The 20,834-nt window shown below is 43.4% G+C and overlaps 1 protein-coding gene across 4 annotated transcripts in view; it reads right to left on the reverse strand.

The window, feature by feature from the left end:
• CDK12 (cyclin dependent kinase 12) overlaps positions 1 to 20,834 on the reverse strand; it is a 99,338-nt gene that overhangs the window by 40,023 nt on the left and 38,481 nt on the right. For 2 of the 4 annotated variants that reach the window (XM_019507351.1, XM_019507336.1), the window contains 4 exons: positions 20,229 to 20,360; positions 18,249 to 18,463; positions 15,332 to 15,775; positions 8,817 to 12,806 (listed from right to left, as the gene is read on the reverse strand). In XM_019507351.1, the coding sequence (XP_019362896.1) occupies positions 12,121 to 12,806; positions 15,332 to 15,775; positions 18,249 to 18,463; positions 20,229 to 20,360 (1,477 nt within the window). In that variant the 3' untranslated portion in view covers positions 8,817 to 12,120. Of the gene's footprint in view, positions 1 to 8,816; positions 12,807 to 15,331; positions 15,776 to 18,248; positions 18,464 to 20,228; positions 20,361 to 20,834 lie in introns of those variants that run through there. The other 2 variants (XM_019507343.1, XR_002095632.1) reach the window with 2 other exon arrangements.

Consider the following 20,834-nt stretch of genomic DNA (forward strand, 5'->3'; position numbering starts at 1 on the left):
TGATCAGGGAGTTAATGGGGGGGGGGGAGGGGGACGGACCATGCCAATATGTTCGAATTCCAGTTGTTTGAATTATTCTGTTCAAACCACCATGGAAGAGTCTCAGTGCTCACTAATCATTTGGAGAACAGCACTAGTACAGCTAGCTGGTAGAATCCCTGGCCCCATGATATTGCAGCTAATATTGTGGATAGAATTCCAGAAGACCAGACATTTATCAGAACAAGAATAGGCAGAAAAAGTAACCAAGCATTACAAAAATACTTCCACTTGAGATCACAGCCAATCTCTGAGTTAGAAAAACTTTTCTAATGGGCAGCTCATTCTGCAAAGGCCTACTGCCAAGTTCCTTGGCCTCCCAGTAAAATATCCAGTGCTAGATGTGAGATACAGGGCTTGAAGGTACCAATGGTTTGATCTGGTAGGGGAATTCTCAGGTATCTTTGAGAAAAAGTCTATAATGGAGCCTGCTACACGGGGACAAAGTATGGGCAGGAAATTACAGGGATTCAAATATGAGGAGGATGGAGAAAAGATACTAAAGAGTTTGCTGCTCATATATAAAGAGCAAGCACTAGGTCAACTATGTCCCTCCCATATTTTTAAAGTCAGTGCTGGAATGTTAACCATAGTCCTGCCAACACTATAGTAGCAGGTGGCTTGCAAAGGCATTTTAACAAGGTGTTAGGGAGATGGGCAAAGCAGCCCCGTGCACTATCAATAATGGCAATGCAGTGATGCTGGTAGAAAGAGCCCAGGGTTGGCAGGGCTTAAATCAAAGCAAGAAATGGAGAGAGAAAAAAACGAAGAGCCTCTTGGCTCTTGGCAAATCATCACGTCCTCACAGCTGTAACGTGCAGCTAAAGGCTTCCACAGGTCTTACGCAGATCTGCTTAAGGCAATGGAGAATTTTAAAAGAGGGAGAAATCAGCATGCAGACAATTTCACTTCTTCAGAGGAACCTGCTAATGCAAGTGTTCAGGAAGACAATCCAAAACACTGAAGACTAACTACCCATCCCCTTCCTAAACCCAATCTAATTAACAAAAAACAGATATTTTATTGCTTGGGGAACAGGCTGGGACTGAATCAAACTAAGGTACCTGCAGCACAGGAAAAGGGCTTGCAGCTGGATCAGCCCTCAGGAAAAAGCAGACAAGGTAGAAAGCAGGAGAACCTTGCAAGTTTTTCAACCAAAAAATAAGTCGGATGCTAACTAACTAGACAGTGAGCTTCTTGGAACAAGGAGCATCTCTGACCAATAACTGTTGGAATGCTCAGCACCATCAGGCCTGGAGCCAGATGTTCAAGACATCCAGAACCAGTGACTTATAAAGGTATTACACTCCCTGACCTACAAACTAAAGTTAGCAGACTATTGATATTCTGACCTCAGTTATGCATCTTAATTTTTATTGAGGTTATTTTCTTTTCCTACAAAAGCCCTGTGTTTTATACTCATCACTCAAAGCTATAACACCAAAATGTGTGGCCATAAAGGCACTGGTTCTAGATTAATACTGCAGACATAGCCCAGTTTTGAATCTGCGCGTTCATCGGCTGCTGCCTCTCCACTTAAGAGAAACAACAGAATTAGCCAACATTCCTGCCTGGAAAAATCTTTCTTCAACCTATCATGGTTATTCACAACCCTCCTGCCAACATATGTATAAGAGAAAGTTTAGAGGAAAATCATCTGCCCTTTTCCAGTTTAACTACACTGTACATCTCGCAGCATTTTGAGAATAGTAGCTTTTCTTGGCTGCCCGGAACATCAGTTTTCTTCATGGCATTGGTCTTCCATAGAAAAGGAGAAAAAACATTTAAAAAGTAACAGGAAAATCTAATTGTAAAATCACATTTAGAAGAGGCTCAGAGCAAACAAACCTGAAGCTCTCCCTAACCTCTTAAAATCAACAAGGTTCCCCATTGATTGCATCACTGTGGGACAAGACTACATGAATGTAGGAGTGCTAGCAAGGAGGAAACTCTGGCTCTCATTCGAGAAGCCTCATGAGGCCTAATGTTGAGGAAGGAGCCTGAGGCAAAAGGCTGAACACAAAGTGTATCCACACTAAGAAAAGAAAAAAAATATATAGATCTCATACTGCAGCCCTCTAGTGCCATCATCTGTGAGGGAAAATGGCACAGACAAGAGCAAGAGCATTGAAGCAGGAATGGATGACTGGTAGGAAACACAGCTGAGTTCTGGCAAGGCTACAATTTTAGCCATGACTACCACCAGAATTACAATTTGATTTTTCTTAGCGTAAGACTTCCTGCAAAGAGTTGGACCACAGTGGTGGAAGAATTGTAGGGATAGGAATAGAGAAGGGCAAGAGAAGCAACCAACAAAGATACCTCAAAAGAAAGGCATTCAGCATAACTGGGATTCGTGAAAAAGCTCAGCATGTTGGATTGACTTGGAGTTTATTTGGAAACATTTTGATTTTGGTGATCACTAAATTAATGACAGTGTGCTGTTGCAACTGAGGGGTAAGACACCCAAAACCTGTGATAGACAAGGAGTCCTTTAGAACAGGTGGGATAAGATTGTTCTTCCTAAAGCAGTGCTGGCCAGTGAATTAACAGAGTCACAAAACCTGGATTATCTTCCAAGAGATAAATATTAGGGATCTTTCTGATTGGGGGACAGGGGAACCCTACAAACCAGAAATCCAGTCTTCTTTACATGTCATCAAATGGCAACACAGAAGTGCATGCCTATCTTATAAAAAGCATTTCAGATCATCTTTAATTCTAGTGTGAGGTATAAAGGGAAAGCAGCTGTGGCATTAACACTGAATATGCAGCACTCCCTAGATCTTCACAAACACCTGCATTTTAAAGTCAGGAGACACCATCACAATGATCTAAACTGATCTGCTGTATGAAACAGCACATTGGATTGTCCTGAATAATTCTTTTGTGAAGTAGAACAGATGCTAATAATGGAGACTACTACAATCCTTGGAAAGTTGTTCCCCTGGTTAGTTACCTCCAAACACTAGATCTAGATTAAACAGCACAGATTTTTGTCTAGCTCCCAGTCAGTGGATTTTATTAGACTTTTGTTCAATGGAAGAATCCATTGTCAGAGCTTTGTTTGCTATGTAGGTACTTCCAGCATGAGAGAGTCACCCTTTTAGTCTTTCTTTGATCAAATATGAAGATCCCAGCCTCTTGCTCAAAGGCAAATTTTCCAACCCTTTAATCATCTTGTAGCTCTTCTCTAAACCCTCAAATTATTATAATCTTTTTGGAGAGTGGTCTCAATGCCTTACGCAATCATTAAAACATAAAGCTGAAAGAGAGCTTGGGAGTTGAGTCCAACCCCTTGCTGAAGGCCGGACCACCCCGTCTTTCAGATTCATAGATGCTAGGGTCAGAAGGGACCTCAACAGATCAGAGTCCAATCCTAGCTTACACTTGTCTTAAACAATCCTAGACAAGTGTTTATTTAACTTGCTCTTAAAAAATTCCAAGACTGGAGATGCCACAGCCTCCCTAGGTGGCTTGTTCCAAATCACTAGCCTCATAATGAGGAAGTTCTTCCTGATGTCCAACCTTAATTTCCCTTGCTGCAATTTATGACTATTTCTCCTTGTCCTATCCCCACAGCCACAAAGAATAGTTTATCCCCATTCTCTTTATAACCACCTTTCAGCCATAGCCATAGAGGTAATTTAATCTCTATGGATTATATTAAAGGATTCCAGAACTGTTCACTTTTACAGTTCAGATTAGTTCAATCTGGCACAGGATGAAGGAAGACTTGTCCTAAATCATTGCTGCTTACCTCCCACCTCTTACTGAAGTTGCTTTCTTCAACACTGTGTGCAAACAGCAATGCCTATAGTACACTAGAATGGGTTTTTCCTGATCTACTGAGATCAGAAGACAAGGAAGTGTCCTTCATCAAGAGAGAGGTCTAGAACTGAACAGGCCAAAGATTCAACTGCCTTAACTTTAAAGAAGGTTTAAGGCAGTAGTGGGGCATAACTACAGGATGGTTTGCACTGTGGCTGCAAGTCCTATGACCAGAAACCTGATTCCTATGGCTATCATACACTTCATTAAACACCCTTAATAAAGGAACCTTTGCTTAACAAATGCAAAACACCAAGGGTGGATCCTAACCAGCACAGAGTTGCAATATCTCAGTGCCAAAATTTCAACTACCTTACAATTGTCATATTCCTAAAAGAACATTGCAGACTTTCTCTGCATTGTTTGTAGGCAATTTAGAGCTATTCATGAGGATCACTTTGATAGAACTATTAAAATCCTCTTATATACTCTCCTTAGTAACTCTGACTTAGGATGTGTGTCAAAATCTTGTGTGCACACAAACAGAGAGGAAGTGCCATGATTGTTCATGCTCTGTGCAAAGCAGACATGGCCTCTTGAAATAAATTATGTGCAAGATCCAAACAAAATAAAATGCACCAAACCCTTCACAAAGGGAATAAATCCTGCTTGAATAAGATATTGCTTAGGTATTTCAACTTCATGTTTCCTTACCTTGTCCTAAGCAACCGGCCTCTCTGCATGTATACCTAGAGCCTCAAATCACAACACTGGATGGGAAGAGTCATTCTGAAATCTCTTTTCTCCTTTGTCCATTAGCATTCTCTTCAACTATGATCTAGCCAGTTTTCAAAGCTGGAACCTACACTATCTACTCAGTTAAGACTTCCACTGAAACCCACTGAAATACTACTTGAATACAGGAGCACAAGATCAGGCCTGTAGTCCCTAATTTTGCTGCTGATTTTCAAGACACAACAGAATACCAATGGCTGGGCTTGACTGGACAAGAATAAGGCTTTAATAACTTTTAAAAACCTTTTCAGCTACCACCCCCAAAGCAAACACACTTAAGTGCAGGAACTTTCCTCACAGCATTCCACCAAAACTCTTATGCCTTTGGCACCTGCCAGCCTACTCATTTGGCAGGGGCTTAAGTCAAGGTTTGGGTCTTATCGGAAGTGAAGGATGGCACCAGATGTAACCAAAGGGAGCAAGTAAGCATATACTACTGGAAAGCTGTGCAAGAATAGATGGCCTGCAGACACAGCTCACTTCCCAATGGCTTAGAGCTCAGCAGGTTTTCTACAATAGCCAGAAGTTTCTCAGAAATGGGGAAACAAAGGAGTCTTGAATCAGACAATAAGGCATTGGTCTCTAGTGGTCTGATGGAGGGCAGGCTAATCGATCTACAAAATAACCTTTCTAGTTCTTCGCAGTAAGCTAGATTGCTATGGCTCCCTTGTGAAAACACTCATGTCCTATATTATTTAAGAAGGCCTCTTGCTTTATTAATCCACTAATCTACACTTGTGCAATATTTTGGCCAGAGAAGACAAAGTGAGCTCTCAACTTTTAGATGCCAAAAGGGCCTATGCTATATCCAGAAAGCTATCCATGCACAGTGGGCAGTCTTCCAGATGATAAAATGGCAACTGCTATGGGTTATGAGTATTGAGAGTTAAATTTTCCATTTTTATTTGAAACCATATACATATTAGTGACCCAGTTCAACAAAACAGATCCTTCCACTAAGCCTACTCACAAACCCAGCTGCTGCCATAAAATTAAATAAGAGATGTGCGGGGTAGTAATCTTAAGGAAGTCCAACAACTCCCCTTTTCTCCAAAAAGGAAGTCGGGGGCACTAGTTAGAGGACATCCTCCAAAACCATCTTGTGCAGCCTTCTCAATGTGTAGAATGAGTCTAGTGGAGGGAAACCTGGGCATCAAATTTATACCAGGTCACCTCAGCCTACAGGCCAAGCAAGGGAGGTTCTGAAAATAGTTTGCCTTGCTAGGCTCAGATATTTCTATGAGCTATCCAGCAGCCTCTGACAGATGCACCAAGTTATGCTATGACACCTAGACACCATGAACAAGGAAGAGAAAGGAAGGGCAGTGTCACCTGGAAGCTTCTCTTGGGGAGTTAAATAAAATTGTTTAATCCCCTCTCCAAATCTTTGTATTTAATCTGGTTTCTGCAAGCCTCCAAGCTCTGAAGATGCAACAGCAGAATCAAGGCTGCTAAACAAGATCTCAGGCAGAACTAATGCTTTGATTCCTTTGGTTCTCCGGAAACTGCCCTGGTTCTGTCTGCACGGAAATCAAACTGCATCTCTTAACACCAAGGAAAGAGCTCATAAAAGGGGCCTAGTTCTAGGTTAGGAATTGCTTTAAAAGTTCTCATCTTCAGCCCTTTCAAGGAAGAACAAGGGGGCAATATCATGCTGGCAAGGGGCCACTTTTGAACATTTAAAAGTCTCCAAGCTGCTTCAATTTGGTAGCACCCTGAGCAAACATGCACACAGTTGAAGCTTCCTCATGCCCCTGGATCAACAGCAGAAGGGTGGATTAGTCAATACAGCTAACAGCACACTTTGTCTGCTTTACTAATATATCACCGGCAGTGTTAAAATTTTGCCGTTGACAACCTCAAACATACAGCTAAGCAAGAAACCCTAAACCTGCCTCTCTTCACCACATGCCACCTGCATACAGATGCATATTAAGTCACAAGCAAGGATGCAAAACCAACGTAAGGAGAGCAAACAGCACATAGGATGAAGCCATTTTCTCTAGAAGAAAGGCCAGCAGGACCTAGATCTACAGAAATGTTCTGATGAAACATAACTATTTCAGCCTTTACCAGGAAGGAGAATGCATGTTTGCAGGATATCCATCCAGCAAGACAAGTGAGTGGATGTGTGTCCAGGAGGAAGAGGGAACAAGCACTCGGATAGTTAGATATTATGACCACATAGTAATGTAGCCCACACCTTGCATGCCACCCACTGTTGCCAGACAGGAGTCATACCTGGAGTACACTCCCCACTGGTCCTGCTAATAAGAAAGTCTCCTGGCCAAGCACAGATTGTCTGTGGACATCATCAAGTACTCAGGAGGGTGGTTCAACAGGAAGTTTTCCCTACCCTGATGGAACGATCAAGCGTTGTAATTCTGACAAATGTGAGCACTAGCAAGGGCCTTCCCCATTGTTCAGCTTCTGGCACCAGTGCGGGGTTGACTGCCTTACAGGCTTTAGAAGCCATGTTAGTTCATTTGTACCATGATTTTTTCTATTGGTACGCAGCATTCCTGCCACTTTACAAACTTACACAAGGGAACCCTACCAACCAGGTCTGGGCAAGTCCTACTTGGGGTTTGACTCCTGTTGTGACTGTTGCCATGCACCAGTACCATACATCCTTTTTGCACGCAGCATGGACACTGGAAACAGTTATTGCTGCCTTCCAAAGTGTGACATGTAAATGGAATAAGTTCCAACAGGAGAGAGGTGGGGCAGAACACCAGCAAAGACATGCCAACACTACCAAAAGGTGCAAGTCTTCCTATGTTGGACAAAGGGTAGATTTACCTCTAAAGGCCCCATGGAGTATTGATCTCTTAGGAAAAATAATGAACTGCTTAATGGATGGGCCTGAATGGGAGCAGAGTGCTTTGGAAAAATAAATCTAGGACTCAAATGGGAAGTTACTTGACACCCACAACTAGAAGGGTAAGAAATAGCCTCATCTCCTGGCCCCTAAATTAACCATCTATTCTTAATCATGACAACTCCAACTCTTTTACACTCAATTCTCAATTGTTCTTTGCTATGCTTGGGATTCAATTCCACTAACTTGCGTCTACCTCCTTCCTTCCTGCCCTTCCACTCTAGTCCCATGAACCTTAGCTCATCTTTCACCTCCACTCTTCTCCCACATAGATTCTTGAGGTGCTTTCTCTTTAAATCTCCAGATCCTGCCTGCAGCAGTACTAGCCCATGCTTTTCTTCCTCTTCCCCATTATGTCTTGCTGTTGCCACAATCCTTTCTTGATATTCCAGCCACATCTCCACATGTTCTGGAAACCTTGCAATAGTTTCAGCTCCTCTTTAGGTTTGAAACGCTCTACAGCCATTATCTCCTTCCTAGGGTCAGCTGTAACCTGGCTCCAAGTAGCTAGCAGTGTCATCTCCCCTGCTGGGTCACATCTTTAAAAGGAAGACTTGCTCTGCAATGTAAGCCAGCAACTAAGGCTGCTAAACCTGCTCACCCACTGAGCTTTCAGATTTGCTAGTTCCAAGTGTTCATGCACCTCTCAGCCCACAGACTCTATTACTATTTGGCTTGTTGCACTAGGGTGGGTGGGCACCTCTCAATGCATCCAGTGACCATTCCTTCTCCATCTCATCACTTACTTCACACTTTTTCCTTCCTGCCATTCACTTCATTCCAATTAGTTCTTTCCAAATTCCCCCTTTCTCCGTTTCAAGCTTCAGTTGGCAAAAATATCACCCTAATTAAGACATCTCAACCCTGCCAAAGCCTGTCTAAAAGCCACCACAGCCCCAATATATTCAGCACTACAAAACAGTGCTACTTTTAAAACACATCAATGCCACACAAGGAAATTCAGGGAACAGTGAAGTCTGATATACTATCAGCACTCTGGTCCTGCCTTAACTGAGAAGTATCCTCTCTGAAATCTGGGACTAACACGTGGACACTAATATCATCACAAAACAAGCTCAGAGACAGGGGCTGTGTTTTGGTGCTATGGCAAATTCCATTGACCCAAATAAACCAGCACTGAGACGACCCACTTACCGGTACATCTGGCCATGCAGTATCAAGCTACAGTTGGACGGGGGAAAATGGTGAGTGGGGTATCAAGGGGGACAAGGAAATAACTCTTAAAAGGGGAGGAAGGGAAGATACCATGTGAGCTGTGAAAGACTATAGAGAAGAACATAATAATTCAATGCAATGGAGCAAAAGGCAATACAGTAACAGGAAATATTTAATTTTCCAATCTCCACTTTCCATTTTTATAAACTGAAAAGAAAAAAAATTTAATATATTACAAAATATCTGTACAGAGACAAAGGTACAACCAAAAAAAGGCGCGCTCAGTCTCAAAAATGAAACTTGGGAGAGGTACAATAAAGATGTTTTATCAGACACTTCTCTGTTGGGGAACACAGTGGCTACAGGTTTTGGACATTGGCATTTAAACCCAAAGATATTCCATATTAAGGAAAAAAAAGAAAGAGGGGTGTACTGCCTTCTGATGAACTTTCTAACTGGCACCACCAGCTGTTTTAATTTAATACATGCAATTGGTTTTCCTGTATAAATCCTTTAGTCTTCTTTATACAGAGTCCCTTCACATAAATTTAGATACTGATAATGAAAGAGAAAAAATGAATGGCTTCCATGACTCCCCACCCCCAGGATCAGGAATACAAGGTAAAGATATGTGCCCTTGAACTCAAGTGGGTGCGCCCTGTCCACCTACTGCTCCCATCATCAGAAGTAAAGCCATATTTTCTCCTCTGTGCGAGTCGCATCTTTGAATAGGATTATTGTCTTCATGGTACAATTTAGAAAAAACGTTTTTGGATGGAGCTTGGTCAATTCCAAGAAATTTAATTCTGCCAAAAAGTTTCCCCACCATGTCTAAAAGGAAAAAATGCAAACAAACAAATAACCCAGGTGCACATAAATAAATAGCATGTCTTTCTCAAAAATGTCAAGGTATTTAAAAAGCATGACTTTAGTGCCTATTGAAGTAGGCAGGTGGGTTCCATTGATTGGAAGTAGCACTGGATGATGCCCAAAAAAGTGAAAAGGGTGTGTACAGGAATCCTGAACCTAAAACTTTAAAAAACAAGATCTTTATTATCTTAAGTTGCATACCCAAAAGGGGAACAAAAATTCATCTTGCAATCATCACTCCCTTTGAGATCCACAGCACAGTTCAGGGCATCCTGCATAAAGTTACTGACTGCTGAAACATTTGTAGATAACCTATAATTATAGCAGGTTGTTTGGAACGAAGATGTAGACAGTGTCAATGACTACTCATTCACTTTGGTGAGGAAATCTGGCAGGGCAAAAGTTCTCTATTCACTGAGGGACAGGTGGGAGGGAACAGCACCAATTATTTTCGGAATTTGGAGACAAGTTCCACTACAAAAGCAAGGAAAGATCATGCCATCAATCCTGTCAGCTGCTCCACATACAGAGGCTACAGTCTACTGGGAAGCTGAAGGGGTCTGGTCACATAGAGAACTCTCCAAGACAGAGGCTTGGTACCCCATGAGTAGTTGAGAAAAGCACATAGATGAGTAACACTGGAGGGGGATTTCAAACAGATGAACGTTCCTTAAAATGCTTCTGGTAAGGCTGACAAATCCATGGATGAAACTGATAAAGTAGAAAGGAAAATAAAAAAATGGAGGCATCCGTTTCCTGTAGAGATTCAGTGCTGTAACAATTTCCCCATATAAATTAGACGGGCTAGGGAGGAAAAGCCAGGGCACCTTAAAACATACCAGAACAGCTGGCAGCTGAACATTGACAAGGAAAAAGTATGAGTATATTTAAGTGTCTAGAGGTTACCACCTTTTTTTTTTAGTGCACTCTGTATGTTCTTACAGTACTGGGGTTTGCACATTAGGCATGAACTGGCAATTGGGGGAAAAAAAAAAACCCTGAAAACTTACATTTGGAATTTTACAAACCGTGTTACAAGTCTTTGCTGAATCAACAACATAACATTTTGCTCTTTTTTTTTTTATTCATACAAGGGGCTCATTATTACAGGCATTCTCCTCATCCCTCCCTCCTTCCTCTGCAAAGTTATTCCTTACACAGTTGCTTGGCTCTGTTTAAGGCAGATTTTTTCCCCCTCCAGGTAACGATGGATCACCTTCAAGGGTGTGGGGGTTTTTTGTCTTTAACTTTTTTTTTAAGATATAAAAAGAAAAGAAAATCCTAAATTTCTTTTGCAATAAGGTCTCGCAGCTTCATGAATCCCAATCCATTTTATATTTCAAACACTGTCATTTTTAAAATGAAAAGTAGTGATGTGTCATGTTTTCTGTAGGAAAGGCCCACTTGAAAAAGCCCATAAATACATAGGTTTTATTCATTTTTTTCCTGTTTAAATTTCACTGAAATGGACAACATTGCAATGTTCTGCAAGAGGAGAAAATTCATTGTAAATACTTCCTTGACAAGAAAAATATACTTGTGAATAGAAATTATACATTAACGCCAGTTAACCCTTGAAGTACTGAAATGCTGCCAGCCCAATTTAAAATGCTGTCAGACAGACTTCAGCTCCAAGACTACAACTGACGTTTACATAAGACACTTCCGGATGGTAAAGTTTCCCCACTAGAACAAAAAAAAAGCCAACCCTTTTTTCCCTTAACACTTAAAAAATGTTTTGGAATTGAAGATTTACAAAGATATATATTTTAAGTTAGGAGTTCTCTTCGGCTCTTGAGCTTCTAAAAAGACCAGTTCCATTGTAAATGTATGGCAGACGAAAAAATATATAAAACCCAAAGAGACCCTTCACAAAAGCCAACGCACTAAGGCTACGATCAAAATATAAGTGATCTAGCGTCTGGGAGCCAACAAGATTGGGCTCACGGCATCCCAAACATGTAACCTGGAGAGAAGGTTTGACTTGGGAAAGAAAAGAGGGGAAAAGGGTGTCCAGCTGCTTAGTGGAAAGAAGGAGATGCTTAATAAAAATTCTTAACACAAGCCAGTGCCATTTCCTGGTTCTCCAAATTCAGTATAGGTGATCTAGGTGCCATTCTAGCAACAGGTTTTTGTTTGTTTGTTTGTTTTTTTTTTAAAGGGATTGAAAAAAAAAAAAAGAAACAAAACAAGTAATTACCTTGTGAAACTGACCCTCTCTGAGTCCTACCTGAACACTAGGATGGTTCTCTCTTTCTGAGAAACACTGGTGCCAGGCTAGTAAAACAATTTTATTCCTTCCAAATATTTTCCCTCTTTTTTTAAATATTTTTTAACCATCTACCAGCTAGGGCAGAAAACTCTGGTTTTTGTCACTAACCGAGTCTGAGAGGTTTTGCTAGCAGGACACCCAAGTTGGGATTCTACAGCATCTTGTAGGGTACCTGCTAGCAGCCTAGCGAGCAAGGAATACAACATAGAGCTTTGCAGTAGCTGAAATGCAGATGATACCTTGCTCTGGAAAAAATCATTTCGCTAAAGGTCGAGAGGCAAGGGAGGGAAGGAGATCAGCACACAACTCAAGTCTGTTAATAAGGAACACCTCTCCCCCTTCCCCCCCTTGGAGGCACTCTACTAGGCCCACGGTAGGCCTTCCCATAAGAAGCAGCCTGGGTGGGGGCACCCCAGTTGTGACCTGTTCCTGCCCCACTGGAACCAGCAGTCCCTGATCCCAGCTCGCTGTAGTTTTGAATTTTGGCCTCTGGGTGTACCAGTGTGTTGTTGCTCCCCTCGGCTTTTACAAAGGACTGCCCAGAGTGTAATGCTCCGGGGACTCTGGCAAAGCGGAGGTCCTGGTCCCCTGGAAACTGGACAGATCCTGTGCCCTGGTAATTGCTTGACTCCCCAAGGTGGCTCACAGAGCCCAAAAAGGTCCTGCTTTTCCCCAGAGTCTGGGCTGAGGATTCTGTTAAAGTTTGGCCAGAATTCCGCTCATCAGCACCAAATCCCCCCTCAGGCCCCTCAGTATTGTAAGTCCTGGATGAGTGCGATCTGGCGTAATCTGCAGATCTCAAGGCTTGGTTTTCATGCGTCTGGTGGCTTGGCGGCTCCGCCTCTTGCTGAGAAAAAAGCTGCAGCAGAGCAGCCGTCACGGCTGGGTTCAGCTCCTGTGCAGCACTGGAGATATCTCCTTCAGACAGAGGAGGTGGTGGCGGTGGTGGTCCAGGGGGCTCTGGGGGTCTCTTCTCTGGTGGGAGAATGCGAGGAGGACATGCTGTGGAAGGGTTACTTCTTTTAAACACTATCTTAAATCATGTGAACAGATTTTATATATTTATATATATAAAATTTACACATTTACACAAAAACAAACAGCCTACCAATGGAGACAGCCTGCTCTCTGGGAAGGACAGAGAAAGAAGTGAAGGTTTTAGAGCTGGCAAATTGTTGAAAGATAAATGCACATGTCCATTAATATTTTCCCTGTGTTTTCCCCTTCCCCCACACTCCTGGTTAGTCAACAACAGCTGTCCTAACACATGGGTACCTGTGAAGAAAACTCCTGCTCTTAGTTCAAAGGCTAATGCAGAGAGGGAGAGGGAGACAGATGTGGAACCACATGACAGAATATGTTCCTTGAAAGCAGTGCCTCCTGCTGCAGAGGGACACTGTGTCTTAATACTCTATTAATATGTTCACTGGCAGCTGTGTGACACAAGGCTATCTCTGTGAGATCTTACTGATGAAGCACAGACCCAATGTGTTTACATACTGTGGAAAAAAAGAACAAATTTTGATTGTGATCAAAGCTAGAAAATAAAAGGAAATGGGGATAATCATTCCCTGTTGCTATTTAGGAATTTAACATACATGTGCACATTGAATAGTTTTTGAAAAAAAAATCTTAGTTTAAAATATTTTCATGCAGATGCAATTTGCAGATTTTTCTTTGTTGATTTGCAATCAGCTTCTCCCCACATCTTTTTTGATCAGACTTCAACAAGGACATTGATCTCAAAAGGAGAAATCTTCTGGAAACAAAACTCTCTCACACCATGCACCTTCAACATCACAACTCTGTCACTGGCATCTACGTGTTGCTGCTACTAAACTGGTGAAAGAAATAAAGCATTTTGCTCATGTGCATCACAAAAAAACCAAAACTGTAGGGTCCCAGCCTGCCCCCAACTGAAGCGCAGTCATGATCAGGAAAGTGATTCATATTAAAAGCAGCTTCCTCCTGGATGTCTCCATTTCTCTGGGTATCTTCAGGTCACTTGTGCTGAATTTACTAACAAAAATCAATTCTGGCTCTTGCTAGGCCCTGGTAATGAACTCAGCCACAAAAGTATCATTCAATCTGGTCTCCATCAAAGTGACTGGCTGAGCTGCAATTAGAGTTGTTAACGTTTGCAAAACTGGTTATTAGGAAAGTCACCTTTTGACCTGAAAACTGCTCAAGTTGAATGAACATACAGCATCCCTCCCCATCTCCACCCCTCCAAATATTTAAATACATTTTTCTGTTTATTGGCTACACTTTATCTGAGGATGTTCCTCATAATTTCAAGAAGCAGTTGATTTGGGTGACTGTCTCATTTTCATAGTTAACAGCAATGTAAAATGCTGCTGTTCATTTGAACCTGTCATCCAGTAACCTAGGGGTAAAAAGCATCATCATAACTGGCTTCGATGGTTGATACACTTAGTGTGAAAGCTCTTCCTGAAAAGTAGCATCTTCAGCAGTGTTGCAGAAAGGAATTGTGTATAAAAGCCAAAATAAGTTCTTTGAAAAGATTAATGTAATGCATGTGCAGGAGACACTTCTATCATCTGGTGATACTTTCGCCTTGTGTTCCTAATAGAGCTCTACTGACAGCAATAGAAGATACAGAGACATTGACACTCACCTCTGGAAAGGAAATCCAGGATTCCATTGGTACAAGCCAGCTCTTTTAAACAAACCTCTCTTCTGGTCTCTCAGAACTGGCCACGTAGCTCAATTTTAAAAGTTAGTTGAATTTTAGGACTCATGAAAATCAGGTCTAGCTAAAACCAGGCATAGGAAAGCCAGTTGTGCAAGCTTCTTCAATACTGAACTGTCACTTCACCTCACTTGCAGCACTGTCTCCTAAGCCAGCCCCTACACATTTTAAAAAAAATCTTTTCATACAACTTTTTTTGGGCAAGACAGACAATAGGGATGTTCAGTGAATTAGAAAGAAGTGGCAACTGTGAGTCTCTGAAGTCCTGTGCAAAAAGACCTTACCCCGTATGCGTGCACACAGTGTGAAAAACCAATACTGGCCAATGATACCAAGCTAAAAATCCATCACCAGGAATGCACCCACTGGGTTTCTTTCAGTATTTACAAGAAGCCCCTTTCTTTCAGAATTCCATTTGCCCATTCAAGCAAAGGGCTTTATATGTTCTTGAGAGGTGAAGCAAGCTGGTAAATTTCTGAAATGTGTTAGACTGACTGGCTACCCAGAAAGTTTTAAACACTTGCCTAACTGCTCAGTTTTATTTGAGGTTCAGTTACTCCCAGTCACTGCTGAACATGGAGCGAGTGAGCAAGACTCTCTCAGAGAGGCCTTATGTACAATACCTGGCCACAGCTGATGTACCTTGGCACCCAGCTCCTCCCTAAAACACCTTCATACAACACCCTTCTGGTGTTCAAGAGGGCTGGCCCCCTCAAGGTCAGGGATACATTAGATGCATTTTTATGGAAGGCTTTCATTCCTCACAAGGATGACTGGTACCTGAGACCCACAAGCAATGGTCAGGATTATTTACCTGTGCTTTCCTCCTGATGCACTGTAGGGGTTTTCCTTGGCCCCCGTTGCTCACTGCTTTTTTCCCCATTGCTTTCCTCCAGGTTATCAGTCTCCTGGGTCTTCATGAGCTGACTCAGTAGAACGGCCAGCACATTCTGCACATCTCCCTGAGTGCTAGCTGGTTCTGGAGTTGCCTGCTCCTCTGGTGCCTGGACTTCAGCAGGTGGCTCTTCTACAGCTTCCTCCACGGCCACTTTCTGAGAGTCCTGCTGCTGAGCTGTGGCTTCTGTCAAAGCATTGATGGACTGGTTGAGAGCTTCCAGCTGCTGCTGCATCTCTGGGTTAGAGTGTACATTCAACAGCTGGGCCATCTGTGAGACGCTGAGATCAGTCTGGCTCTGCAACAAGTTCAGTAAAACAGCCAGTTCACTTTGATTCAGTTGCTGTGTGATTTCTCCAAGGCCTGCAGAAAACACAAGCGTCACAGAAAGAAGCTCACAAGAGGCTAGCACCTGTATGAATTTATCATGGACAGAAGCCCCTCCTTCAAGCCTTAAAAAGCAAAGATTTTTTTCTTTTTTTAGGAAGGGAATTCAACAGTCAAGTTTGCTTGCATAGCTGCTAATGGTTTCAGTTTGGGCACTCACTCAGTTACCCCTGTCTGAATGATACTGCCATTCCCTTGCCTGAATGTTACTGTGGGCTGTTAACATATTACATTCACCTAGCACTTTCTGACCCAAGAGGATCCTCAGAGTGATATGCAACCAAGAATACTTCCTCCAGCACTAAAAAGTTCTCCCTGAGAGGTGGAGCATAACTGAGTATGAAGTGCAAAAATCTACATGCCCAATTAAAACGGCAGGAGAAATCTGGATAAGGAGAACATAATTCTTCAGATAAGGAGTTTGTTAAGCTGTCAGATATATTCATCAGGACAAGGTCCATCTCAGATAAGTGTAATCTAAAATATGATACCCAGCAATAGCATAGAGCATTAAACTGGAGTACAGCATCAGCACCAAGGAAAAGAGCATCTCTTCTTCTTGAACCCTCAAATTAACAGTTATATAAAACTGGACTATTTTTAGGAGTAAAATGAGCAACTTATTATTTTTTTTGCAGTATTATTTGTTTTCAAGTTTCCAAAAGCTTACAATACTCCCAACTCTACCCCACCTCTTCCTGGTTACACAAATGGTAAGCTGCAACTTTTGACTGCACTGACTTTGTTACCCAAATACCACTCCTTTTGTCCACCTGTCACATTCCATTCAACATACAGAAAGCAAGTTATCTGAGGCCAGAACTGCCTTCTACATTATTGTATTTACTTATTTAAGATGAGCCCTCCCACACACAACCTGGGGAAAAAAAGCTCCTCATCTTAGATTTGAATACAAGGGGGAGCAGCAGCTTCAACTCCAACCCCAAAGGCTGGGGGTAGAGCTGGAGCCACAGCTGTTGTCCCTAAGCTCCTCACAGCCACTGCTCCCCCCCACACCTTCCACTCACAGCTCCAACTGGAGCACAACACTGGCCAGAAGCAGGGAGTATGGAACACATTCTGCCTCTGTCCCCAGCCCAGCCACACAGTGGCAGCAGCAGCTCTGGCCCCCATCTCCAGGGCTGAAACTGAGGCTGCCACAGTAGCTGTTGCATGGCTGGGGCAGGCCTGGAGGAAGCATGTGCTCTGTACTCCCTGTCCCTGGCCAAAATGGGGCCCCAGCTAGAGCTGCCAGAGGAAAGTAAGTGGTTGGCAGGGCGGGGTGATGGGATGGTGGCACATAGGGCAGGCAGGTGGGAAGGGGGGCTAGTTTGGGGAAGGGACAAGTGCAGGGGGGTACAGGCATTGTGGAGAAGGGTAGGTATCAGGACATGCTGGGTTTGCAGGTGCTAAGGGGAGGAAAGGGGCAGATGGCAAGGAGTAGGTGGTCAGGTCAGTTGACTTCTCTGCCATCTGCCCCACCGCCATCTGCCCCCCTGCAGCAGTTGGGGGAGCGGCGGGTATTAAGATTACCCTCCAAAAATCAGAGATTCTAGACATGGAAATTCTAACAAATTTGTAAGTTTTCCAAGTCTAGAATCTAACAGGGAGTGTGTATGCGTGTGTGGGGGTGCGGCGGGGAGGGGGGTCCATCTTAAGTTTAGAGTCGTCTTGGATTTGGGTAGATACAGTAACTGTCTGTGCAGCACCCAGCATAACAGTCTTGACTCAGCCAGGGTTCCTAGGTACTTTCACACTGTAAAAATATCATACTGGTTTACTGTACATCTTTATATTTCTAGGGATCAATATGACTTCTTTGCACCTGCTTAACCTCTAGGTATCAGCAAGAGCAGCACAGCTTTGAGAAGAGCATATGGTCCTGCAGCTTGAAATCTTTACTTTAGTGAGTAATAGGCAATTTGGCCCCAAGTGTCTACAATATAGTCACACCTCCAAAAATTCTAGTCATAACACACAATTTTCCAAAGGAGTTGGAAAAAAATTCTTGTCTTCTAGTCCATCCCCTTGCCAGTTTAAGATTCCTCCACCTCTTTCCCACCACCGAAGTACTTTGCAACTTGATGGTTTTCCACAGGTGTTGATCAGCACACGTAAGTATATATGAAGAGGTCAGGTATGTAATGTAATGTACTAATAGCTTGTACTCCGACTATTCATTCAAATTGGACGTCATCAAAAAAAAAATCAGCAAGAAACCTCTGCACTTGACAAAGTTTCCACAGGAAACCAACCACTAGAGAAGCAATGTTCTGGAACTGCCTTCCAATGCAAGTAATGAATGCAAAAGAATTAATTGCATTTAAAATGGACCAAGATAAGTTTATGCCCAGGTTCATCTGATGTGTTGCCTGCAACAACAGGGACTGGACCTGAAAGCTTAGGAGGGCCCTCCCAGTCCTGTGAAGACACTAGAGCCCACACTGACCTACTGCATCTCCAACACTGGGCTCGGTCTTGAGTGGGGCAGGTGGTGGATGCACTGGGCTGCTGTTGTTCTTGACAGTGTCTGTGCTCGTTACAGAGGTAGTTTCTTTCCGAGAAACTTTAGACAACGGCGGCTCTTCTACTGCAATTCCACTCTGCCGCTGCCGTCGCCGCTTTTTGCTCCACAGCTCGTGGCAATCCTGCCAGTGAGGGAGGCTAGAAGGAAACAAGAAGTTTTAGCGGAGAAAAAAGAAAGGGGGGGGGGAGTTCCAGGAATCCAATTCAAACTTTGCATGTTACTGCCAAACCACCTGTACTCCAAAAAGACAAGCTGAGAAATTGATCCTCTGGACAATGCTGCAAGAATGTATCCTCTTGAAACTAGTAAGGCAGCATTTTTGCATATGCATCACTTTAATTAAGGGATTTTAAATAAAAAAGGGCTAGATTAGCTTTGATGCATATTGCTTTCAGGTAGGGCTCCACATAGGGGTAACTGGGTGAACCTGAGTGGCCTATAACATGCATAAAGTAATACTAGATAGATCTGAGGTAAGCAAAGTTCTGCCTGCCAGCTGGATCAGGCCCATGGCAGACTCCATTTCCCAGCAGCTCCTGCCTGCATCAGTGTGGCAGGTTGCCAGGGAGACCCCAAGAGCAGCTGCGCCATAACAGTGTGGGGGGCCAGGGTTTCCATGGAGACTAGCCCCAGCAGCATTGGCAGGGCATGCAGCTGCTCTGAAGCTGGGATCTTGCAGCAGAGACAGCAGGGTCCAGAGCTGTGATCCCCTGCCAGCACGCCTCTGGCAAGGGCATGCAGGCAGTGGATTGCAGCTCTGTCCCAGCTCCAGACCATGCTATCACTACTGCAAGATCCCAACTCCAGCCCCGGAGCAGCTCCCTGCATAACTGTGCGCCCTGCCAGTGCTGCTGGGGCCAGTCTCCATGAAAACCATGGCCCTGCACTGTCACACACTCCTGGGGTCTCCATGGAAACTAGCTGCAGTAATGTGGGCAGGGGCTGCTGGGAAATGGAATCTGGCCGCTGGCCAGATCCACTATTTTGCACACCCCTGGACCAGATAATAGTCCCCCAACTCTTAAAACAAATGAGTCTAGTTCACAGAATTAGGAGGGAACTTCTCCTCCCATTTCACTGCCTTTGTACATTTTTAGATTCTCTGTTCAAAGCTTTATATAGTTTAGTAGCTATCACAGCAGAGTATATACATGCTGCTTAAGTAAGAATGCCTTAATAATCAGACACAACAGCATAAGGGTTGTTGTCTGCTGTGTGTGTGTTTTGGGGGGGGAGGGAAGGGGGGGTTAAGTTCTGGGAATTGCTTGGGAACATCCAACTACTACAGCAATTTTTTCATAAACCTGATAATGGGCTTAGGATCAGGCTGCTCCATGAACACTGTGCTGAACCAAGAGAGGATGCTGTGGTCTTGTGATGAGGGCTGCCCTCAATATCTTTCACGCAGACAAACATTTTAAAACCTATCATCATTCTGGCATGCATTTCCAAAGGAGGCAGAGCAGGTTTTCGTAAGTAGTGTGCTCTGTGGCATACGACAGCGTGACAGCAACCCATCAGTTATTCTACTAGCCAAAGAATAAGTACCACTAACAGGTGGACCTAACTAACTTCCCCGCCAGGCAGAGAAAAGGTTCTTAAGTTATATATACTCCCCTTCTTTATTGTCCATCAAATAATCTCAAAACAACTCAAAATCATGAAAAGGGTAAGGCTCAACAAGCACCATCTTACAGAGGAGAGGGGCAAAACCAAAAAACAAGAAGGTGAAGTGCCTTGCTCAGTCATACAGTCAGTGTGTGACAAAAAAGGAAACCAGGAATGCCATCTCAATTGACTAGTTCAGTGATACGGAACACTGCCCACACTTCATTACCTTCTTCCTGCCACCCCCCAGGCAGTTTCGGCAGGTTGTTGTGGGCAATGCCAATCAGCACTTACTCTGGAGGAGCCATCTTGCTGAGGTCAACATCCTTGAGGAAGTCGCTCTGCAGGGCCTGTTCTGCTGTGCAACGTTTGCTGGGGTCTAGAGTCAGCATATGGTCCAGCAGATCGAGAGCAGCTGAAGGAATGCTGGTTAGGAACAAAGCTACATTAAGAGGCTGTTTGAAAACAAGGGGGAGGAATCCTATGCCACATGTTCAAAAAAGAGCTTAAAGTTCACTTGAAGAGGCATCATTCCCTTTGATATAGGGAGACAACCCATCCAATCCAAATTAGAGTCATCCAACTCTAAGCAAAATGACACACTCCATAGGAATCTGCAGCAAAAGAATTATAAACACTGGACTCATAATACTTCCCATCTCACTTCAGCCATTAGTGAAGGGTAAACTCTGCTATGAAGAATCACTAGACAATGGCACTTTCACAGATAGTGTACAGCACTGTCCTGGAAGACTGACAGTTTCACAGGCAGCATTCTGAGACCGACAGGCTCTTGTGTTTAGTTTCCCTGAAGGAAGCTTGACAGGCTAGATGCTATGCTGGAAAATTTCACAAACAGTGCACTTAAAGCAAGAACTGCAGATGCAATGCAGTGAACTC

Source organism: Gavialis gangeticus, unplaced genomic scaffold (genome assembly GCF_001723915.1).
Source record: "Gavialis gangeticus isolate Ggan-Ray unplaced genomic scaffold, GavGan_comp1, whole genome shotgun sequence".
Classification (NCBI taxonomy): domain Eukaryota; kingdom Metazoa; phylum Chordata; order Crocodylia; family Gavialidae; genus Gavialis; species Gavialis gangeticus.